The sequence below is a fragment of the Coturnix japonica genome, chromosome 2 (genome assembly GCF_054131305.1).
Source record: "Coturnix japonica strain WE chromosome 2, WE-NBRP24, whole genome shotgun sequence".
NCBI lineage: Eukaryota > Metazoa > Chordata > Aves > Galliformes > Phasianidae > Coturnix > Coturnix japonica.
The window spans coordinates 53,377,762-53,403,712 of NC_140664.1; the positions used below are offsets into that span (position 1 = coordinate 53,377,762).

Genomic DNA, 25,951 nt, shown 5'->3' on the forward strand with positions numbered 1-25,951 from the left:
AACTGAGCACTCCTGTGGCTCACTGATGCTACCAAAACACTCAAAGTCCAAATGCAGCACCTGCTCCACTACCTTAGAATATAGAGGGGATAGGAAGAGATGAAGCTTTTGCATCCATCTATGGCCCCAGTTCCTACAACACACTGCGCTCAGTCTTTCACCATCGTGACACTTGCTCACCATCACTATTATTTATATTTATATATTATAAAACATGCAGCAAATGTTTCATGGAGAGCAAAAATGCTGTTTAGACCTGAGGTTGGTGTTCCTGAAAGAATCCACGTATTTCCCTTGTGGCTGTGTTTTTTTCCCCCCCAAAATTTAGTTTTTTGCTGACAGCAGCTTGCCTCAAATGTTATTTAAGCAGTAAGACATCATAAGACATATGCTGTTCTGAGATAACACACACCTCTGAAGTACCGTTAGGTGTAGCTGATGCCTTCAACTGCCTGATGAATTTGTTATCTCAAAGAAACACAAGGTTTGGGAGGGTCTTGTATTACGGGCTAAATCCAAATTTAGTCTTAAAATTTGGGAGAAGGAAAAAAAAAAAAAAAAAAAAAAAAAGAAAGAAAGAAAGAAAAGAGAAAAAAAAAGTGTTTTTCTATCTCTTTAGAAGGAAATAGATTTCACTTAGAGTAACTACCCCTAATTTAAGGCTGCCAAAACAAAACCAAAATTACAGCTGTGATATGACAGGAAAATCATGTTAACGGCTGTTTATTCTTCTGCTACTTGAAGTAACAGAGAAAATGAAGTGATATTTGAAGTTTGTGATGGCCAATCTGGAAAACAAAGTTCTAAAAGAATATAAGACCGTGTCTAAAAAACACATCCTGTAAAGAATACGGACCCTGACAAAGAAGAGTATCTACACCCATACTCAAATTACAATAACCATTTATTCAGAAAGTACTTGTCCTTCTCACATTAATGCTTCCTTGTTAGAGAATCTGCACTTTAAATGAATGAAGTGTTGGATTTTCATTATTAGCATGACCAAAACCTCAACTGAACCTATTAACTGAATATCCACAAAAGGCAGTTTTGAGATTTGCACCTCACTGTGTCTTATCTCCTAGGACTAAAGTCTGAATGCTCCAGTAGATTTCACGATGTGTAATTTACACTGGCACTGATTGCTGAAAAGAAACGTTTCTCTGTTTTGCCTTTAACCTCCAGCCAGTAGGTGCCAAGTGGTTCAACAAAGCAATTAATGATGACTCCAGCCTGACTTCACAGAAGCTGAAAACCAAGCCAGCAGTTACCACTTCTGCTGGATCAGCACCGAAGCATTTGGCAATTCACCAGTTCAAACCCTTGTTGTCTATGAACAAGAAAAACTGTGGAAGGACTTTTTAATAAGAGCATGTAGTGACAGGATGAGTAGAAATGGCTTTAAACTGGAAAAGGGTAGATATCAGGAAGAAATTCTTTACTGTGGACACTGGAACAGGTTGTCCAGCAAGGCTGTGGATGCCCCCCCACCTGGAGGCATTCAAAGCCAGGCTGGACAGGGCTGTGAGCAGCTTGGTCTACAGAGAGATGTCCCTGCCTATAGCAGGGGGTTGGAAGTAGATGACGTTAAAGGTCCCTTCCAAACCAAACCATTCTATGATTCTATGAAAAACAAATTCTCCATGAAACTAAGTTCACTACACTTTACAAATCCATTCCCATAATGCCAAGATTCTGGTCACAAAGCATGGAGCAGTCACAGACCAAGAGCAGAAAGAATCTGGAAGTCTCAAAGACCAGTTCTAGGGCATTGAAAATAACCATATAATGAAAAATAAAAAGTTTTTTCTCCAGTTTTCGTAAAAGTTACTATTTGTTTTCAGTGACTCCCAAAAAACTCATGTTTATCAATGATAAATCTTGAAAGCAATCAAGAGCAAACTGAGAATAATGGGAAGGAAAGGTTATTCACACTCTCTCTGTAAAGGGTTCCCTTGACTGCAGTTAAGTTGCTCATGACTTAGTTTGACTGATGGATGCCACAGCCAGGCCCACCTGAACTAAAGCTAAACGACTGAATGAGACTACTGGCGTAGGAAATAAATAAATAAATACAAGAATAAAGTGAAGTCAGGTGACCTAGTGAAACCCATATTTGCAAAATGCAGCTGCTGAAAACAAGTTAGCTGAGCGTACACCAAGCCAAACTGTGTTACTTTTATATCCTGTGCAGCTCTGGATCCCACTAGGTTTCACCTGAGGCCCATCCCACCCACAGAGGCACACCAAGAGCATCCACTGCCAAACCCAGCCCTTAACAAAGAAGACCCGACTCTCAGTTTAAGAGGGATCAAACTGTGAACCACAATGTTAAGGGCAGCAAAAAAGATCAAACATCAAAGACACCCACACTTATCCCCTGTTAGCAGCCATTTAGAGATCAGCAGAATCCCCACTCAACACAGCCATGGTGCTACAGAAATATTTGGAAATCAGATTAAAGCCACTAGCGTTGCACAATTTGCATTGCTGAAATCTTGTTTTACTAGTTGGGGGGATGGGGTCCTTGCTCACTAATCAGAAACTGCTAGAAAATAAAAGCATTACACAATGTGATTTTATGCCTATAAATGTCACAGGGTGATATTGCACGTGCTATATGTTAATGTAACAGAAACATCAGTAAATTGCTATAGTGGCTTTTAAAAAGGCAGCAAGGTTAAGGAAGGCATAAAGAAGTGATGCCTTTGAGGAAGCTGTTGAAGTTACTGAAGGCTGAATTCAAAAGTAGGTGCCTTATATGCAGGAGTTTAGTAAACTTGCTGAAAAAAAGCTGAAAGCCAAATGCAAAAACTGGACCCACTGTGCAAATTTATTAAACATAAGGGGAGGTATTTTTTTGAATGCATCAACTAAACCCAGCATTGCTAATAGTTTTCCACATCCCTGAAAAAAAAGTATGTATATATTTTTACATGCTTGTTGTAAAGCATGAAATGGATACTGGTGTTTTAGAAAGGATTGGCCAGCCACAAACAGTCCTTAAAGAACCTGGCGTGACAGCAATTTCAAAAGCTACTGAAGAAGGATGAAGACGTAATCTTGCTTTGGGCATCTTACACAAGCTCCAGGGCAAAGTTTATCTTGCTATCATGTCCCTTTAAGAAACCACACTCACTTCGTTGCTTCCTGACAGATAAAACAAAGGCTGAGGAAACCTATCTCTCTGTCGGTATCTCCGCACAAGTTTTCTTCCCAGCTGAACCATGTCTCCGTTGCTCATATCACATACTCACAGCTACAAAACTGCCTAAATATGCTGGTCTAATTGATTCACTTGTTATTGTGCACGTCAACACAGGCAGAGGAAAGTAACAGTTAAAACTAAAATACAGCGGAAGTATCTTTGATGTATAAAATTCTGCAGTATTTACACCATGGGACTCCCACTGAACCTTTTGCACTGAATAAAAAGAGTGCAACAGTTGCATTAGTAAATTCAAAACGTTGCTGAAACTCACTCTCCAACAACAACAGAGACCGTACCTGGCAGAAGTCATGCATTTACTGAGGTATTTCCTTCTCAGCCAGCACTTGCTGTCTTAGTTCTGACTTGAGCTGACTGTGCGTTATCTGCTCCCCATCACCCTGCCCCACTGCAGGAGCAGCTGGAGCTCCTGTTCAGCTCTTGTGCCGGCCACCCACACTACATCAGACTGAGTTAAGTCAGGACCTAGTAACAAGGAGCTTGGTAATCAGGAACACAGTGGAAATTACCCAAGACGCCTACAGGGCAATCATTAAATGTTCCTTAGTTAGTATGATGTCAGGGTAATATATAGCATTAAAGGGTACAGACTGCATTATCCCACAGTTACTGCCCTGTTCCAATCAATCATTTTTGTAAGAGCTTCTCAGAGCACAGCCTCCGGGAGCCTAAAATAAGGGGCTAAACAACTTCACATTTATGAGGCACATGCACCAAAGAAGGTTTTTAACCACACATCTGGAAGTCCTGTGCCTCTCTTCTCCTTCTCCTTGATACACACTTCAGCAATTCTGGCTGCCAGTAATCTTCTTGTCATCTATTTCCTTGAAATGATCAGCATTATTTCTATTATTTCATTCTGTTCCATCAGTTATTCTTACCATTCATATTGTCTCATCATTTAAGAAGATAAATGAAAACAAAAAGCTACTGTGGATGACAGCACCACAGGAAGATTTTCACTGCACTCCTGAGGATTGTACTAGGGACCAAAGGGGAGGGGAGAGGCAATGGAGTGCTGCTGCACAGATGCACACAGGTCTGTACTGATCAAAAGTGCCTAAACCTGCAGTGCTGTGCAAAGAAATTTGAGCTCATAAGACAATGCCACACCACATGCAGCTTTCCCACATGCATCAGAATGGGACTATGTGCATTACTACAAGGCAAAAAGTTTCTCAATTGTATTACTAGGCATGGCACAACTATGTAGCTGATTTAGTCCTAATCCACTCAATTTGTTTTGAGGAACAAAGTCCAAATGATGCCTAGCAGATCTCACTTCTGCAAGCATTGGGTCCTTGTCTCTCTCTGTTTCCCCTGATGACTTGAATCGTCACTCTGTTGCATTTCAAAGTCTCAGCATTAACAATAAAAACAACAGTTGAGAGCTGTAAAGTTGAGGTGGTTTTGTATTCCAACAACCACTCCTGGGCAATGTCAAAATTAATTGCTAGACAAAGAGCATAAACCCAGCAAAATGTTATTTCCATTGTAGGGTTCTAACAGAAGCCACTGACGCTGTTCTGCCTTGAATCTACTCAATTTCAAGGAAACTGAGGCAGAAGTTACCAGCTGTCCAGCACAGACATATTCCCCAATTTGTTGTGCACTTATTCTACTAAACAAATATGCTAAATAACTTCAGCACACTCAAGCTTGTACATGTAGAACAAGATCATCATTTGGTGCAAGACTTCATAATAGCATTTTCTTTAGTGGCAGTTACAGAATCAGTGAGGTTGGAAAAGTCCTCTAAGATCACCCAGTCCAACCATCAGCCCACCTGCACCACGCCCACTGACCACATCCCTCAGTGCCACATCCACACGGTTCTTGATCAGCTCCAGGGATGGTGACCCCACCGCCCTCCTGGGCAGCCATCACCGCTCTTTATGAAAAGCAATTTCCCCTAATACCCAACCTGAAGCTGATACAACTTAAAGCCAGTACGTCTTGTCCTGTCGCTATTTACCTGGGAATAGAGGCCAACTACAGAAAGTAATTTGCATGAGAGTGCAATGGGAATGTGGCATGAGAAGTTCCTGAAGTACAGTTATTTGATTAAGCTACACAGCAAAATCTAAAAATAGTGGAGAAGATTTATCTTGTATACCCATGTATACAGATAAACATGTTTTCATATAAGCAAAACAAGGAAGTTCTGGCATTAGATCCTGGCAGCTATACTGCAAGCACTCAGTTTTTCAACAGCATATATTCACTAGAGCTTTCTTTCTTTATTCTTTGTTCTTACTCTGGAGTCAGAACATGTTTTCATTTTTCTGTTTTTACTTGCAACTTCTCTTTATGTCTACATACTGTTCTTCCTCAAACAACAGTCCCACCATTCTACTGGAAAATGAAAGCAACTCTGGAAGATGCTTACCTTCTATTTCTTTAATTTAAATCAAAACTCCTATGAGATTAGGCACTTTTTGTTATGGTACCAGCTCTTGGATTTGTAAGAATTTATATCTGAATAGAACAAAATCCAAATCTATGCTTCACAAATCTCTGCCAGTCATACAAATGTCATTATCTTTCTATTCTAGCATTACAATTTACATACAGGATTTTCTTATAACGTGTCTGGGATAAATGCTACCTGTTACATCTTCCTGTTTGTATTAATCTGTAACAATTCATAGGTAGCTCTCCTCCCTTTCAATTCAACAACAAAGAAACTAAATCCATTGAATTTCCAAGAGTTTTTAAACAGATGCAAACAAGCCCAGGCACTACTTATTTTATTTATTTATTTATTTATTTATTTATTTTTAATTAAAACCAAGTAAGGAGATGTGAATTCTTACAATTTAGTGAGTTCATAACATCAAGGTAGTGGATGCACTGGGAGGAGCAAACACAGGGAGCTCATGCAGCTCTGTCTCCTGTTTGTGTGACTGTTCCTGACCTCTTGTTTTAACAAACACATAAAGCCTCCTGGCATCACCCACCTCAGGCCAGGATGCTGTAAGCCCTTTGGCTTCAACACAAGATGCCCCAAATCTTGGTGGGTTCAAAACCCAGTGCTGTCCTACACTTCCTTCCACTCTTCCTTATTGCCACATCTCCTCTTGCCCTTCCATTGAGCTCATCTTCTCCCAGGTAAGTCCCACCAAACCACTGGTATTTCCCAATGCAAGAAAAATACAGCCACACACAGCTGTTTTGTTTTCATTGTTTTTTGGTTTTTTGTTTGCTTTTGTATTCTGTGCTTTCCAGCCATTTCTGTCCATCTTATCTTTTCAGACTGGGAGCTCCTTACACCTGGTGTTATATTTATGCAGGGTCTCACACAACAGGTTTCCTCCGCAATCAGTCCCTTCCTGCATTAGCCAGCATAATAAAGCCAGCATGTATCAAGTAAGAAGGAATCAGTTTCTCCTTAAAGTACTTTGAAAATTTGGAGGAGACTGACATAGGGGGAAAAAAAAAAAGAAGAAAATAGAGGTAATAGGCAGAAAAGAAACAAAACAAAATGGAGGAGATTATTCCCACTGAAAGCAGCATCCCCTCTAAGATTCAATACATTCTCTCCTTTCACTTGCTTCCTTCCTTGATAATGTCAGGCTAGAACAAGAAGCATTCCTTTCCTTTATTCCTACATAACAATCCTGGGTTTGGTGCCTGTCTGTCTCTTCCCCCTTCTAGTTTTATTTTAGTATTTTGCATTCAAACACCGTATTTGGCAGAAAGAAAAAGAAGCAACTTTATGACATTTTCCCTTTCCCCAAGATCTAGACTGGGATATCAAAGACCTGTTCTTTTAGTACATGTTTGCCGAGCACCAAGTGGTATTTAAATTGTTTTCACTTCTTTTCTTCATCTTCCCACCTGTCAGAAGCAGTCATATCTTTAAAATCATACTTCCTTCTTTATTTCAGGACTCAAATAGTCCCTAGTGCCTAGTCTAACAAAATGCAACACCTCAATTACTAAATATACCATGACAGCATGAGTGCCCGTCTTAAGCCTTAAAAATACTGACCACTGAATGAACACACATGTACATACACACAGGCTGAACTGTTTCTTTTGCACATTAAAATTTAGGAGAGAAGTTAAATTAAATTTAGGAGAGAAGTTTAGACTGAAGGATAAGAACACTGTATTTTTCCTTCCACTTCTATTGCTGTACAACTTCCCTCTACCTGCTTAGTCATAACACTGGAGTTCTTTTAATTAAGAAGTTAAAATCATAGAATCTGTCTTTAAATGGAGGAAGTGCTAAGCAACAAGTTACCAGTGGCTCAAACAGCGTCAAATTCAACTGAGTGGAAATTCAGGTACAGTTTGCTAGTGACCTGAATACCAAATAAAAACAAAGACTCATTTGGAGTGGGGAGAGCTCAAAAATATACTAAGTCTGCTCTTAGAATATAAAGGTGCTCTGGGGCACCTTTTCCCAGGTGGCTGTCATACAAAGCACATGAACATCATGCATATGACAACTTTGTATGACGGGTATCACATGGTACTCTGCCCGCCCGTGTAACATAAGAGAATTGTTTCATTTTTTGCCCTCCTTCCAATAAGATGGAAATCAGTTTGTAACCTGCCAACTTTCCCCTGGCAGCTGATAAGCAGGGTCTGCACGCATCACTCTCATGCCTGAGAAATCATTATGTTACTCTATGTACACAGCAGAGACAAATTACTGATGTGTTATGAGCAAAGAAGTGGTTACCCTGGAGGCTCTCAACCCCATTTCACATGCAAAGTGCATTCCTTGCTTTCCTCCCAGTAAGCTCTGTTGCTTTTCCCCAGCTCCAGTCACCCTCAGCCCCAGCATCTGTTTGCCCAAAGTGAGGATGGAGGTGCACACCCAGCTCCTTTGATGCAAGATATGGGGCAAGCCACTTACTAACTACTCCATGTGTCAGCAGGACCACTCAGATTACTAAGTTAAATGCACAGAGGTGCCTTCAGCTAAATCAGGACTAGAACTTTCAATGGCTGATAGTACCAAGACCCTCTTCTGACCCTGTGTAACAGGGTTAACATGTCAGATGGGGAAAAAATAGATATGAAAGTAAACTTCTATTATTTAAAATAACCTTGTGATTAATGCAAGATTTTCCTGACCACAGTCTGAGTAAAAATACTACCACAGCAGGCACATCAGGAAGAGGAACTGAGAGCACAGAGCACGGTTTGCCCGCCTCTGCTGGGGGTGGCTGCTGTCTGCAGCACTGGAGCTCTGCTCCCAACAGAAAAGGTTCACCAGCAAGAATGGCTACAATGAGCCACAGCAGAGGACAGCAAAACACAGCACTTCTAGGGCAAAACACATCTGAAAGCCACACTGGACCATCTGATTTTAACAGGACGTTTATGAGTGTGGAATTTGGCCTGTATTCTTAAGACCTTCTGTCTGTGTTGGTTGAGGAGGAAAAGAAAGCCTCTCAAATTAAAACTCTAGCTTGCAGAAGAGTAAAACGAATCCTACAGCTTGCTAGACACAAGGACCACAGTCCCGTAGCAAACAGCATAAGTGCAGTCTCAGCAAACCTGATACAAAAAGGACAAAAGTGAGAAACAGTCCTAAAATTTGATGTGCTACAGGGGGAAAATAAATTAAATAAAATAAAATAAAATAAAATAAAATAAAATAAAATAAAATAAAATAAAATAAAATAAAATAAAATAAAATCCTTCCTTTTCAATTAAAAAGTCTTTGTCACTTGTGAACTTGTAAAATGTAAAATGCAGCAGTGACCATTACAGACAATCAATGCAAATGCATCCCTTTTTTAAGATATATCTTTACTGAGGCCTATCAGTTTTCTTCTTCTTTAGTATTCAGCAAAACAGATAAGAACCAATTTGGCACCCAAAGGAATGAGTTTCCTGGTGCTGGTTAGAGACAGTGGTTAATCCAGTCACCTTAATTCCTGTGAGAGAAACTGCTGTGCAACTCAAACTCTCACGTTTCACTCATGAGACAAGGGCTGAGCTTCTACTGAGGTAAGAACTGGGACAGCGAAAGAGATGAGACAGCTCCTCTTGTTAAAAATAAAGTGCTGAATAGGGAGAGCACAGAAGAACAGCCTCACTGTTTGAACATCATGTGAAAAGTGTTCCAGTGTTTTCAGCCTGTCTCCAGAGAGATGGTTTTCCATCACAGTGGTTTCCATAAGGGCACTGTACATTACATCGGTAAAATATGGCAGCCCCATTTAACTCCAGACAAAGCTGCAGCTTTAGAATTACGTTTTGTATCAATTGTATAGAGGTGCTTCAGGCAGCAGCTGATGGGTTTCCACACAAAACAAGTACAGGCCCATAAACTACAAACACAAATCCAAGGAAATGTAGATAGGAAAACTGAATTACAGATTTTTAACTGTGCAATAACAGTTAATAACAGTGACAATATTTGAGTTAATTTGTCATTAGGACTTCTTGGAGTTGTGAAATGGATAAGAAAGCATTAAAAAGGGTGGGGGTTCTTGGTTTAATTTAAATTTCTGTCATCCTGTGAACCCAAACTGTCCACAGGGGACTTGACTCAAGTTGTGGTTAAATCAAGCTGAGGACCCTTCCTGTAATTACTAAAGACAAATGGATGGGTTTCATACACCTTCCTGCCCAACAGTTTCAGTCCTTTGGTTCCCTCTTCACCTTCAACACTTTGAAAACCACACTGTCAAACGATGGTGGCCCAATGTTAGCCGCCCTAACCCCCCACAATATTTCATGAAAGAAGCTTCATGACACAGTATCCCAGACTGCTTTACAACTGTACAAAAAATGCAGTTATTAATGCACAGTACTGGCAAGCATTGCTTTGGGGTCACTATGGGGTTTGCAGCCACTGGAGAAAGCATTACAGTACATGAAAACCTAAAGAACACAGCTAGTAAAATAAATCCGCCTTATTCTACAACAGTGCAGATTATACTTCAGAGATAGTCTTGAAAATGAGTTTAATTTACAGATAACTTTGTTCTTCATATATATTTGTATATATATTTTTATGTGTGTATATATATATATACATATATATACACACAGACAAAAAGTGGTTAATAGTGTTCTTTTAAATATTTACTTTGCTGTTATTTGGAGCATAATTTGTTCCATTTAGTAGTGTTGGGCTCAAAGGACCGCTTTAACCCGGAGAGATTAATTATAGCCCTTGGAGTTATAAACACAAGTTTGAGAAGCAAAGCAGAAAGGAGAGGAGAGAAACACCTTTCATGCTGGCTATTAATGAGTTGATGTGCGTAGAAGCAACAACACACAAGCTGCATCCTTTTGAATGAGCTTGCGGAAGGAAGGATTGGGGCTGTCCATTAACTGGGGAAAAATAACCCCTGAGATATCACAGAATCATATAGGTGGAAAAAAACCTTGAAGAAATCTAGTCCAACCGTCCACCTACCACCAATATTGCCCACTAAATCATGTCCCTAGGTACCCTAGCTACACATTTATTGAGCTGGGGAGGGCAGTATGACGTAACAGCAGAGGTAATTTGCTGCAGGTCACTGAGATGGTTCCCCACTGAAACACAGATTTACCTGCACCTTCTGAAGACATCCTCTGACCTTGCATCTATCACAACAGCATCAATGAAACTGCCACGCAAAGCAATGCATGTTGGGCAGAGGACTCCATCCAGCCTGCATCTCCAGCCCACATGCTTTACTCACTCACTGCGTGGCCCAGCCAGCAGACATCTTACCTAGCGAGGGGTCGGCTACTCCCTCCTCTGAGCTCTCCTCAGCCCCCTCTTCCCCTAGGCCAGAGGTGGCTGAGTCCTCCAGAGCAGACGCGGAGTCAGGTGTGCTGGGTCCACTGACGGAACCCAAGTCCCCTTCTTCGCTGCTGGAGCCATAGCGGTCGGGCTGGGCAGCCGTCCCACCCTCGCGGCAGCTCCTCCGCTCCTTGCGGTGCACCCGTGAGTGCAGCACCATTTGGTGGTAGGTGCGGAAGATCTTGCCACACTCAAAGCACTCGGTGGACTTATTCTGGGTGGCCCGCCTGCCCTGCCGTGAGGAGGGACGGTAGTCCACAGCACCCTGGGCAGGTGGGCAGCTCTCCCCTGGCAGGACACTGCTGGCCTTCTCCAGGCGCCCACTGGGACAGCTCTTCTTCTTGGGGTTGCTAGGCGAATCCTGCTCCCGTTTGCGCTTCTCCTGGTTGACAAGGATGTATTCCCTCTTATCTTTGTCGTAAGTCACATCCGCGTCTGCCAGGGCCTCGTCCCACCCCAAATACTTCACATACTCAGAGGGCTCTGCTACTTTTCCTTTGGTGGCCAGCTGCCAAGCTTGGTAGCTACTGACTGGATCCAGCTCAGCTACTCTTTTTCCAGGCTGTCCTCTTGTAACTCTATCCGTCCCTACAGATGGCCTTAGACTGAGACACTGCAAGAAAAACTGCTTTGTTACTGAGGGGCTCAGGCTCCCATCCATTAAGCCCTCGGTTTTATCCCCAGTGCTGCCCCGCTGAGCCCGGTAGTGCACAGCATTATGAGCTTTTAGACTTTCCATATTTGTAAACAGATTTCCACACTTGGTGCAGACTTCATACAGGGACAAGCCAGTCACAATCGTCTCCTCCTGTATCACATCATTTATAGTGGCTATGAGCTCCAGCTCATTTTTCAGTTTGTTTTTGCTCCCAGATCTCGGGCCGTGTGACTTCATGTGGTTTTTGAGAAACCAGGGCTCTTTGAATCTTCTGCCACAAATGTGGCAGCCATGATCAAATGAGCCCCTATGCTTTTTCATGTGAGCTTTCAGGAACCAGGTCTGACTGAAGGTCTGACCGCAGACTTCACAAGGAAACTCACCAGCACTCAGCTCACTCTTGCAGTTCTCAGTGTAGGCCTCCCCATTTGGGACCTGAGCAGTAACATGGTCCTTCTCCACGTGGCTTAACAATGACTCCTCCCTCAGGGTCATGAAGTTGCAAAGCCTGCACTTGAACGGTTTGTGGATCTGGTGCAGGTGCTGCTCCAGGTCCTTCTTCCTTTCAAATTTGCTTTTGCAGAAGGTGCATGGGTAAGCAGTCAGCTTGCCATCCTCCTCAGCAGGCGTCACCTCTGTGGCATCCTTTTTGCTGCTTCTCAACAAGATCTTGCTGCTGTCTAACTGAGCGCTACCATTCAAGATCTTGTTGCAGGCAGACGTGCTTTTGGTGGGGCTGGTGCAGCCACCAAGGCCCTCCGACACTCCCATCTCACCCAGCTGCGCCTCTCCCATCTCCACCTCATGTCCCTGACTTAAAGTGCCTGTCCTGTGGCTACGGATGTGGATCTTCAGGTTGCCCTTTTGGGAAGCTCTGTGATCGCAGTAAGGGCATTTGTAGGGCTTCTCACCTGTGTGCTTCCTCATATGCTGCGATAAGGAGCTCTGAAAAGGGAAACTTTTACCACAGATGCAGCAGCTGTGGCACATGGTCTTGTCAGCATCCATGTCATTCTTGCTCAGCTTGCCTGGGCTGGAGGATCTCCGTAATGCCATTTCTGCCTCTCTGCTACGATCCATCTGTATTACTGCAGCAGAGGGTGAGTGGGGCAGGAGGATTAAAGCATGTCTGGCAGCAGAGGAGGGTTGAACCGTGTTCTCAATCATACGGTTCTGCAGAGATGTTTTATTGCTTCATTCTTGGAGTAACATTTCTCCTTGCAGCTGCTCAAAGCGCCGATTTATTTCTGCGTGTTCTGTTAGCGGATGGCAGAGATCACCTGGAACAAGAAGAAAAGCACATAAACTTACAAAGATCATGTAAAGCAGATTCTTAAGTGTATTTCAACTCATTAATATTTTGACTTCAACAGATTCTGACACGCCACACTCAAAAGCATACTGTGCTACAACTTATTGCACCAAAAAGCAGCAGCTTCCCTGATATTCTAGACTTCAATGGTCAGCATTCAAAGCACCATTAATAAAATCTAAAAAGAAGAAACTATAAAAAAAGAACTAAATTTCCATAAACTTACATCACGTTGTCTTACACAAATGCAAACTTTAAAAATACTTCTTGTTTTAAAACCAAGCAGAAGTGGCTAAAAAACGCACCTTACATGAGGAAAACATTTCTTGAGGGGGTTATTACAATTTAAATCTGCGGCTTTACCATCATGAGTAATTTCATGTAAAATACTTACTTGCCAAAGATAAAAGGCTTTCTTAGAGACTTTAGCAAATATCAAATTCCTGCTGGAAACTGCTTTACTTTGCATCTCAGACAGTTCTGATGTGCTTGATGTGGCACACACAGAGCAGGAGCAGAAACTGAGCACATTCAGTACATTGATTAAAGACAAAATGAGAATGCAGAGCCTGACGAAGCATTCCGGGTAACTAATAGTTATTTTCTGATGGGCAATAAGGAAGAAAACTCGAAACATAATATTTAGTTTCAGTCTGACAAAGTGAACTGATAACATGCTTAGGTATCAACTCATCTTAAAAGTGGGTGATTTATGTCAGCAAGGCGTACAGGAAACCACAAGAGCAACCACCTCAATGACAAAGAGCCTTAACCGTAAACAAACAAACAGAGGAAGAAGCAACTTCGATTAACAAAACAGATTAATAAAGTCAAAAAGCCTTTGTGTTCTGCCACAATAAATACGGTGGTCATTATCTGCCTCAGCAATGCAATATGCAATGCACCAGCATACCTCCTCCTCTCATATAGCAAAAAAAATTATGGTTAGATTTTAATACATCACTTCTTTTTCATTTACAACTGTATAACAAAAATCTTCTCCCTTTCCTATCCTCATTAAGAACTACAGACACCACATGACTGGATCAAAGGATACGACGTTCTGTAATGAACAGCACCAAACTATTATTGAGTTAAGAAAACATCAGCATCTTAAAATGTAACTAACAAAAACAAGGCTACATACTCATGCATCCATCATTTGAGATCTATGACTCAAAAACCAAAGAGCTACAGATCTAAAGTCACAAAGGTTTCTCACTGTATTCACCTTTGAACCTCTTCAGTACATGAATGAGTAAATACAGTCAAATCACATCACCAGCACAAGCTTAACAAAAAGCAAGGTAAAGCTGATGCAATGCTCATCTCAGTTACACAGTATAGCATAACTGCATTATATTTAAGTTAATTTAGTCCTCTTATTTGCTACAAAACCATTCATTTCTGGGTTTAATTTTCTGCATCTCATGTCTGTGCAGCACGTTACGAGCTATCAACAGCATCTATTCAAGCCACCTTTTTTCACAGACAGCTGATAATAATATCTAAAACAGATGTACCACAAATGCAATTTCATTTCTTGAACAAAGCATTTTTATATTACGACTAGTTTGGAAGTAACATATTAGCCTGGGGGCGGGGGGTGCAAATCATACCAGATCACAAATTCAGAAGTCCATATAAGCAGGAAGCACGCAAACGAATATCTGAATTAATCTCTGAAATTTAAGACCAAGCAAAGGAACAGCCTGACAGCAAACTCTGAGTATATAAAGGATGGCAACCACTGGGAGTTTTTGCTGTATCAGATGGTAGAAACATGCAAAATCACAAATAAAAACATGGTTTCCACTGCATACTGAGGGATGAAACAACACAGAGTAATATTTTCATTTATGTGACTCATAATGCAAGACTGCCAAGTAGCAACCCAGATTGTCTCGTAACCAAAGACTTGACCTAAAACTCATTAAATGGTAAGAAGAAACAGCAAAGTAATACTTTTTGCCTTTCACACTACAGTATACTTGAATAAGCTGCAGCTGCTTCTGAAATGTTCTGTAGAGAAAGGGAGGAAAAAAAAAAAAAACAACTAGTAAGCCTTAGGGACAGACTGTTCTGGGTATTTTAGATGCCTTCTACATTCCACGTTTTCTGCACTTTACACCAGCAAGAACACTGCTTAATAGTAAGCTTTTAGACAAGCAACCTTTTCTTTGTTTTTCTTTCTTTCTTTTTTTTTTTTTTAAATGTAGGTCTCATTTTAATTCAACTTTCTATAGTGTTTCTTGTCTGAAAATTCAAAAGAGTTTTAAGAGTCAAACTTAGTCAGACAAGAATGCTGCAAGCAGCAATTAAAGCACGTATAAATCCAAAGTGTCAGAGTCCCTTTGTTTACTCGACCACAGCTTTCCTATGCTTAGCCATGACATATTTAATTTTAATTATTCATAGCATTTTCATTAATGAAGCTTAGTTACGAAAATGAGGATATGAAGAAAGCATTACTTATAAGAGAGATACAGTCACTCAGAGAAGCTGCCCCAAGCCCTATATTCAATTAGGCCTGAGGGGGAAAAATAAGCTAGAGTTTAAAGATTGCCAAATGATTTTATTAACTTAAAATAATTAATGGAAGTATATAATCTTCATCAAAATATTGCAAGGCAGTCAGTTGTGCTTTAATACTTTAGCTTGGCCTGCATGCTGCAATTTATAGCGTAAGTTGAAATGAGCGTTCCCGGTTTTGCATTGTTTGTATTAACATACACTTAAAACTTGGAGCATTTCAGGTCTCATCTCCCACCAACAGAAATTCCAAGGGGAGGATGGGCATTCACCAAATCTGAGTCTTTACACAGTACGTGCAGGTCTGCTTTAGGCTGTAGTAAACGGACTGACAAAGATACACAGGAGCAGCTTTCAACTCCCACTTCGCATCCTCTAAGTGCCTCTTATACATAATTCTCTTCGAGGGGCTCTTTGCAGAACAACAAAGCTACTGTTCATTAGAAAGGAGAAAAGCAGCAAATGCAAAATAAAAACAACTTTGAAAAATGCTTCCATTCACAAGACCAAACCTGCAAAACAAGGAAAGTAACACCAAGAATTCTACCAATTTACGCTTAGTAACTTCCACATTAATTATCAGACAATAATTTCAACATCAGAAATGGCACAAGAGATGGAAGATGTTGAGTAGAAAACCAAATTGTACTGTTTACTCCTTTGCAGCAAGTAAAATTCTGCCACAGTGTTGTGCTGGGTATTTTTTTTCTGTCTGACTGCAACAATAAAAATATTTTGACCTAGTTATGAATTTGAAAGTATTCCAAAATAATACACTTCAAATGCACATGGTATCTGACCAACTAGTCCAAGGCATCACATCTAAGTAATTCAGGCGGTAACCAGAACCCTTTCATCTCTTTGGTCCAAATTCAGGCTCCGCAATTGTCAAGCACAGTTCACAGCAGAGTTACATCCAGTCTGTAGATTCCTCCCAGGCTGCCAAGGCAGGGAGACTCCTACTAGCAGAGGATGAAGCTGGAGTTAAAAGTAAGTGGACTCTATTTCAAATGTTTAGGCACCAAAACATCTAATAGGCTCTAATATTGAGCTTGGAAAGATTTTCTGGCTTGAAAGAAAATGCATTTGGCCAAATCCAACCTGCTGTTACCACAGGGGGCTGGGAGCTTCAGCATCACCCATAGCTTTGCTAGAACTGGGGGAATGGTTTGACAGGACAAAAAGGAACAGTTTTAAACTAAAGGAAAGGAAATTTTGATTAGATGTCAGGGAAAGTTTTTCACAGAGAGGGCAGTGAGGTGCTGTCACAGCTGCCCAGAGAAGCTGAGGGTGTGCCATCCCTGGAGGCTCCCAATGCCAGGTTGGATGGGGCCCTGGGCAGCCTGATTTAGCATTCTGCAACCTTGCCTGTGGCAGGGGGTTAGAACTAGCTGATCTGTGAGGTTCCTTCCAACCCAAAACATTAAATGATTCCCCAGTAGAGCACTGGGCACTGATGACATCACAGGCTCCATTGTCCTTACAGCTAAAATGAGTTGTAAAGTGAGGCACGGGTAAAAGGGGAAGGAACAATGCTTTAAATAAAACAGGAGCACTCTGCAATACCTGATACTCTACTTTTTATGCCACCTGCACGTTCTGAAAGAAGATGAGACACGCTTAGTCCCCGCAGCTGGCCACACAGCCCTCTCAAGGCCGTTTTGTGCCACTTGGAAAATAATGAAGGAAAGAAATACATAGAAAACAAACAAGGTGGAAAACTTGGGAAAAAAAATAATAGAATGTAAAGAGTGATACCTCATTGAAAAAATTGCAAATTCATCTCCCACATACTTAGGTACAAATATCTTGAGCAGTGTAGACAGAGTAAAAAAAGAGGAGAAAATTAACCCTGTTCCAACATACAGAAAACTGTAAATCCTTTATTTTCCTGCCACAGATGAGAAGATTCCTCAATAGGTAATAAACAAGAAGAGACATCTTAGGAAGCCTCTCACATCTTTTCACAAAGCAGCAAGTATATTTTAAACCCAAATGTTTTCAGTTTGGGTGTCAGTATTTCAAGTCCCATCTGAAAGATAAATACACTGTAGAAATACCACTCTTCTAATCTCAGAGAGGTTTAAATACACACCGCAATCACTCCATTGTGCCCCTCTGCCAAAAGCAGCAGTGACTTAGAAGAAAAAAAAAAACAAACAACACTGTGAGTTGTGATCTTAGAAACGAAAAAATCTCACTGAAATTCTTTTACATGATGCAGTGATAGGACATCGCATGCAGATATCTATAGGTGAATGTAAGGAAGTTGTATCTTTTGAAGAAATGCAGCCAGGAGAGCTGATCACTCCAGGCTTGCGAAGACTCAGACTGCCCCAAAGTCATACTCAACTGCATGGTAGAAGTCCAAGTGTATCTTTAAACAGTAAAGCCCACCCTTGACTTTACAGGAAATCCTCATATGCTCTGACCTAGGGACTAAAGTTGCCGTTAGGTAAAGGCAACGTAGCTCTGAATTGATTTTCTGAGAGTAATCCAAACTAATCCAGTGAACAGCAAATCAGCAAATCCAGAGCCAGTTATGGAAGACGACTGCCTAATTTTTAAATGTATTCAATTATTACGAATGAATCTTAACAACAAGCCTGTCTGAAAAGTTTGTATAAGCCTGCCAGAATTGACACGATAACTGGAAAGGGAAAAAGCAAAAGCTCCTGGAAAAAACACGGAATTTCTATTAGCTTAATTTTATTCCAGCTAAGTTTTAGAAAACCCAATCCTTAAGCAGCATTTTGCAATACTCGTTTAATCATTTTAAACCAGCCATCCCCTGAAGCTGAGGAAGCTGCTCCCATCTGGGAAGTTTGCCTTTCAAACACTGAAACATTATTTTGAGCTCCTCTGACTACATCGGAAGGTTTTGTGTCTTCCTCCCTCCATGAGCTAATGGCATCCTGCAGCAGGCTCCAACCCAGCAGCCAGGGCTACAAAAGCAGAGTCTGGTCTTTCCAAAGTGATGTTGCACCCTTTGGTGGGGGGAGGAGGGGAGAAGACGCTGGAATAAAGATAAAAATCACTGCCGTTGATAAAGCTCGAGGTAAGCAGCTGCAGCGAGGTGACCTCTCTCAAAACCAAGCCAGCAGGACAATAGGGACAGCGCAACCCAGTTTTTAGTGGTTCCTAAAGCAGCAATGCAGGAGTGGGGAGGGGGGAGTTTGCCCTGCTCTGCTCCAGGGTTTGTCGAGAAACACGGAGCTGTCACCCACTCAGTACATATTTTGTGTTTTAGTGCACTATGCGTGTTTGTCTTCTGGAGACAAAGCAGTGCGCTCTATTGGTTACACTGTAGTATTATGAGCAATGAATTAAAATATATCATTAACATCCAGGACAAGCTTTATCTTGCTCACAAAACAAAGAGACCATTCTTTGAACAAATTGAGGGGGAAAATCCTATAATGACAATGAAGAGTTCCTCTCCCTAAAAACGGCGCTGTACAAGATTAACAATTACGGGCTTATATCCTACAGACCGGGGTTGCAAATAGCTGCATGAAGTGATGCATTCACTATTGGGAAAGTAAGTACCATTGATGACAAGGCCTTGGGGCTTCTGCTGTTCTCAGACCAATCAATAATCCATTATGAACAAACTACATTTCCACTCTAATATGAAGAAATGAATAAAAGGGATCCAGTATCACTAGTCCTTCCATGGAATGAAAACAACAACGCAGAAATCACAAAATGCCACCATCACAAGACTTAATCTAGTGGCGATATGCAACACTGACACAACCACCCACAATAATCCTTTATTTTAAAGCAGTCGTGAGAGACCACTACATTACAGTCCAAAATAAAAAGCTTATTTTAAAGGCAAGATTCTTCCAAGGCTACTTATTCCGGCTGCGGGACAAATCAAAAAACAACATTAATCTCGCAAGGCAAGGAGAAGAAAATGAACCAACTTCATTCAAACGCCTACCAGCAAACTATTTTCTAACGCAATGTAAATAAGAACTTCTAATTAGAACTAACTTGTTATGCTTGACCAGTCACATTTGGACAGACCTCATAGCACCAGCTGTGTTGCCATCCAGACAAGAAGCCCTGGAATTGTTCTCCTATTGTCACGTTCACATTCAACAATACAATAATGAGTTGATCCATTTAAATAGGAAAACTGTAGCCAACTTCAGCATCCTCAGTCAAATTTCTACTTAGATCGCTCAACACTGCACCATAGGGTAGCAGTGAAAAGCTCTCAAGAAAAATGATAAAAGTGTTAAAAGAAAGAAAAACAAAGAAAAACAAGTTACTCATTTCTGATGGGGTAACAGTAAATTAGATCCAAAGGAAACACTGAGACCAATATTATTAATGCATAAAGGAGTCCACGTCCTTCTTCTGAAATATAAAGACCAGTAGTTAAAGTTGACCTTGCAGGGTGGGGGGCTGGAGGGAATGAATACACAATGTGATTATTGATCAGCCCTAGAAAGCCAAGAACTGAACTAGTGCAGATGTGATTTTTTTTTTCCTAGGGTCATTAATGATATATGTTAGGAAGTCAAAAGCTCTTACTTTGACAAGCTGTACATTACTAATTCTGAATATGAGCCTCATTTTAAGTTTAAAAATAAATAAATAAATGAAAAAAAAAAAAAAAGAAAAAAAAAAAGAAAAAAACCACCATGCATAATCCCATTTTACTTCATTTTAACAATAATGTTCTCTTATTTGGCCACACCTACACAAATGAGTTAGTTTTGTGTCTTTAATTAATTTAAATTAATTTAATTTAACTTTAATATTCAAGTGCTATCAAATAATAACTGAGGAAAAATTCACCATTCTGGCCATGCCACAATAAACACAAGTCACTTCCAAATACAAGCAAAGTCACCTCATACTGTACATTACCTCCTTATTCAAATCGATGGCATTGATGCTGCCCATTCATGCACGTCCATGGAGATACACACATGTATGTGCAGCACAGTACTTTCCCAGCATCCAACAGGGCTTTTATATTTAATGATCTTGTTAGGGTTTCCACTGCAAACCAATTTGCAGGGAGTTGCAACATGGCCATTTTAAATCTGCAGCATGGGGGCTGACTGCAAACTGGGTGGGCAGGGCATTTTCCTGCCAGTGTGCTTCACTACATTCTGCTCAGGTTTTAATCTTAAAATGATGGGGTGGAGGAGGGGAGGGAAGAGAAGTACCTGCTTTTATTCTCAGCATCATGATGAGAAAATATTTACTTTTAATGTATATATATTTTCTGCAAAAGAATGGGAATTGGATCATCAGCTGGCATAAAATGCTAGTGCAACTCACACATACATCTCCTTTCTCCCTCTTACATCTGCCCCATCAATTCAAGCTCCAAACAAACCACGTCCCCAGCTGCTGTGAATGCACGCAGCGCCATGAGATTAATTTATCTCAAATGGGAAGACATACCATTAGCTAAAATTGGAATATCTTTGTTCTGCGTGCATCAAGTCTTGAACACAAGAACAACGTGTGTGTGACTAAAAATAAACATTTTGAATGGTGTATTCCCAGCAAAAGTTACATTAAGAACACTGCACATAGTGGCCAGATTCTTGCTGTCATAACACACAATTACACCAAGGAGGGATCTGCATCAGTGCTGTAGTACCTGCATGCTGCATTGGAATGGCTTATGCAGAACAGAACCTGAATGCAATAAGCTGTGTGTTTAATACAGAGCAAATTTACTAGCTACAGCTAGCTGTTCAATGGGTCAATGGGAGGTAACGATTGTTTCTACGGTACATTGCTATGAAATAAGCTGTGTGGAGAATTAAGAAATTCAAGGTAATAAATTGTTTCTTCTTATACCTAATATATCCTGCTGCTCAAATTGCTACAGTAAAATCATTACCTTATAAATATAAGCGTTGCCAAGCGTTAACCTGTTAACAGATCCAGAACTGCAGCACTGTTGTTAGACTAACTATTAAAGCCTTAGTGCAATAAAAAAAGATTTCTGAACTAACACCAGCAAGTTATTTGCTCACTTTTTCCCCCAGATTATAAAAGTATTGTAAAACGCTGGAACAAGGTTTTAGGCTGACTTCCTTATCACCTTTCAAAGTCCCCCTTTCAAGAGAGCTACAAAAATACCCAACAACATCAAAACACATGCACAAAAATAAGAGTGAAAGGGGAAGGGAGGGGAGTGCAGGGGAAGGAGAGGAACTGTGCCCTGAAATACAAGGAGGGATCGTTATATGTAGTAAGCCATAAAAGCATTCTGTTAAACATTACGTTCCGAGGTAGCAGGGTTTAGCACTGAAAAGCAACACCAAGCTCACAAAGCATGCAACACCAAAAACTCATTCTCAGTTGTTAGGTTACTTTTTTTGGAGGTGGTACTTTCCTGTAAGCTCCTGCAGAGCACTAAACAGAATGGACTAGCTCTATTTTAGGAAGCTTTCTTAACCATTTAAGAACTTAAGCAGGTAATTAAGACATTCAATTACAGCTTTTCCATTCTCTGCATTCTGAGCACACACACTATGCCCACTTCAACACACAGACGCTGTACATCAGGGATCCCAGACCAGCAAAGCTGAGACCTTCTATATTACTGAAGCCACAGGCAGCTCTGGCTCAGCAGCACCAACCACAAAACAGACAAGAGCAGCACAGAAGGCAAATCTGCAGATATCCAGCACCTTAGAAATATTTTCCTTTTCACTTTCTCTTCACTAATGTCCACAGTGCCCCTGAAGACAATTTAATGCACAGTTTGTGATGATGAGCTTACCTCGTACTTGGTAGTAAGCCAGAAGACTGCTAGTAGTTTAAGGGAGGGCTTGCTAATTTCCAAGTTCACCAGCAGTTTTAAAGACCAGAATGTGTTAGATGTTGATTCATCCCTCGATAAATTTATCTTAGAGCTTTCTGCAGCTCTTAGCATTAAAAGGTAAGTTGGGAGGTAGTAAATATCACAAGATCAACCCTCATAACTCTGTTCAGGGATACTCTACTTTCCTTATATGAATAGATACAGATACTCCCTCTCCTTATCTTATCTTGTCATTTAATTAAATACTTTGAAATAAAAGACTTAAAATGGTTGGGCCAGCCCCTCACATACAGCACAAGTGTAATTTCCCCTAAAATCCACAGACACACACCCAGATGTAGTACACAGTACCACAGTGTCACAGAATCATCCAGGTTGGAAAAGACCTCTAAGATCATCTAGTCCAGTCACCATCCTATCCCCACCATGCCCACTGACCACATCTCTCAGTGCCACATCCACAAGTTCCTTGAACACCTGCATGGATGGTGATCCCTCCCTGGGCAGCCTATGCCACGAAAGAAATGGCCCAGAGGGACATTCATCCCCAAAAACAACACTAAGTTCATTGCTGGCCTTCTCAGGTATTGTAAGATTACAGATAAGGAAAGGACCAAAATCCATGCCAATTTATTAAGTCCCATACAGCCTCAGCTCACAAATGCTGAGTAACTATTAGGGAGATGGAAAACAGATAAACCCCTGGAAGCGGAGCAAGCAAACAAGCCTGAAGGGAACCAAGGCCTGGCTGCGCAGGCTGCTCATTTGTTTATTCTTCCGCTCACTACAACTTCCAAGACAGATATATCAACGGGTAAAATAAATACGAACCGCACACACCTTGAGACACGAGGTGAACATAAATCTGTTTGCATCGCTAGGTATTACAGAGTTAGCCTTTATCCCTCCAAAGCACCTTGGCTGTGACACAGCCCCACAGCCACCCTCCTCTCGTGCACACTCTCTGTGACAAGAAGCCAGCCCGATGCTATTGCCACACACACGCTTCCGTCACAGCATATGCCCACAGCATCACACTCGCACAGCTCATATGGCACTGACCTCCTTCATTGCTGGATCCCGGCCGGCTCCTCCCTGCCTTTGTCACCGCCATGCCTCCCAGCCCCAGCTGCCCACGCAGGCTGCTGCCCAGCCTGGCTGTCACATCCCTTCTGGATCACCTGCACACAGCTCCACGTTTCTCACCTCTCTCCCAAGCCGTGCCCATCCCGCTGATAGAGTTTAAAGGCCACTTTTCCCTACCTCCTCCCCTGAGTGTTCTCAGCTCACTCTTCAGCCTTTGCTTTCTCCTTTCTCCTCAATGCCCCTGCTTCTTCCAATAGGGCCTTCTCTTCCTCCTCCCATCACCATGTTGTTTATTTACCCAAACGCATTATACATATAATACTTATTACACATGATCTAAGTGGTGTGTGTGTTCCTCAAGGCAGAGGCCTGAGATCTTTTATACACTTTTATACAGTGCCAAATGTTCTGACTTCAAATATTTTCTAAGAGCAAATTATCACTATAAAGCAAAGCTTCACCTTTCAAAGAGTTGCAGTCCCTCTTTCATCAATAAGCAAAACTAAAAAAAAAACCACATTATTTTCCCCTGACCCCCACAACTAAGCTAATACCCTCTGTTGCCTGCCCAGACCTCACCTCTTACTGGGCCTCCATTTACCATGAGGTACTGAAAAAACAAAGCATAAATCAAGCGTCACTGGGCTCAGCTCTTCTTGCATAGTCATCCTCACCAAGCTTCTCTGCTCTCCTCAGGCACCTCAGCTGATGTGTAGAGCCCAATGAGAATCAACAAGCACCTGAAAAACACTACTGCTTAGCTCTCCCCAGGAACTCAAACCTCTAACATAATTGCCTTTCTGAAACACAGGTATCTGCTTATTTGCAGGGTAACAATTACATGCAAGAAGCTTCACAGCAAATGCATTTCAAGTGCCACGTACCACCTAATGAAGCAGTTTACTCCCCACTTCTTCAATTCACAGGTAATTGGAAAAAAAGTGGGCTCTCCAGGACATCAAATTAAGGTCTAAGGTATCTAGAGATGAGTCTCATATCAGCAAAGTATTCTTACAGCTGTTAATGTCTATACCCCATTAAAAAGGGGGTGTCCAGCAGCGAGAGGGAAGTGATTGTCCCCCTCTATTCAGCTCTTGTGAGATCCCATCTGGAGTACTGCATCCAGGGGTCCCCAGTACAGGAAGGACATAGAACACTTGAAACGGGTCCAGAGGGGTGCCAGTAAGATGATCAGTGGGCTGGAGAACCCCTCCTATGAAGAAAGGTTGAGGGAACTGGGCTTGTTTAGCTTGAAGAAGGATCAAGGAAGACCTCATTGCAGCCTTTCAGTACTTGAAGGGAGCATATAAACAGGGGAGGGAACAGCTGTTTACATGGGTGGATAGTGACAAGACAAGGGAGAATGGTTTTAAATTGAGACAGGGGAGGTTTATGTTAGCTATTAGGAGGAAGTTTTTCACACAGAGTGTGGTGACACACTGGAACAGGTTGCCCAAGGAGGCTGTGGATGCCCCATTCCTGGAGGCATTCAAGGCCAGGCTGGATGTGGCTCTGGGCAGCCTGGTCTGGTTGTTAGTGACCCTGCACATAGCAGGGGGTTGAAACTTTGAGGTCCTTTTCAACCCAGGCCATTCTATGATTCTGCGGCTGACCTACAAGCTTTCCAAACCAATTCTACTCCAGCAGGTACCTGTGGCTTGATACTACACATTTTACTATTCCGCAAATGCAAGTACTTCCTTGCTTCTTAGGGCAACACTTAGACAAGTAGATTTTCCACCCAAGAAGGACGATATAACTGTGACTCTTTAACTCTGAGAGTAGAATTTGAGCCACACTGATAAGTCCTTAAACCTGTTACACAACAAATAAGCATGGATTACTGCATGACTGACTAATTACGGGATGTTTGGGGATATTATTCCTAACGCACAAACGTAGTTTGCCTCAGCCATGAAGGTGAAGACCAGCCTCATATTTTCTGCTACATATCTTTTTATCACTTTCACTTTACTGCACATCACCCATTTATTACTCATCTATTCTTTCTCAATATACTTGCACACCTTAGAGAGTGCTAAATAATTGTGATGTAACAGCACAGCTTTATATTTCCTCTGTCCATAAATGACTGCTTGCACTACAGTTACTTGGCACTTCTCACTACCAGAACAAACCATTTATAACTAAATAATGTCTTTAGCACTCTACGGATGCTTCATTTTCAGCACAAACAAAAAAGGAACATTCTCCACTGAAATGAAGAGGGTCATATTTCAGTAAGAATACCAAATAAAACTAATAGAAGATGTCTGACTAAAAGCACATTTTTAGGCAGGTGTAATCTAGTTTTGGCAAGTTTACAATAGTCAGCTCCAATGTTTGCCAGTACTTCAGAGGATTTGGGATTTTAGCAGGTTTAGATAAGCACACCCGTATTTACTTCCTTAGGTAATGGGAACTTTGATCAAAGTCACTGCTTTTAAAACGAAGAGAAGATTTCCGTGCAAGAAAAACTTGCTGTATAATGAAGTCACAGTCTCGCAACTCAGCTAATGGTAAAAATAACCTCACACATTCTTGATGGCAAAACA

At 41.4% G+C, this 25,951-nt stretch overlaps 1 protein-coding gene across 6 annotated transcripts in view; it reads right to left on the reverse strand.

Moving 5' to 3' along the window:
• ZNF516 (zinc finger protein 516) overlaps nucleotides 1-25,951 on the reverse strand; it is a 100,468-nt gene that overhangs the window by 47,448 nt on the left and 27,069 nt on the right. For all 6 annotated transcript variants that reach the window (XR_004306171.2, XR_014942641.1, XM_015855125.3 and 3 more), the window contains exon 2: nucleotides 10,926-12,935. Coding sequence is in view for 4 of the 6 variants with exons in the window: in XM_015855125.3 (XP_015710611.2) it covers nucleotides 10,926-12,822 (1,897 nt within the window). In the remaining 2 variants the exon portion in view is untranslated. The remainder of the gene's footprint in view (nucleotides 1-10,925; nucleotides 12,936-25,951) is intronic.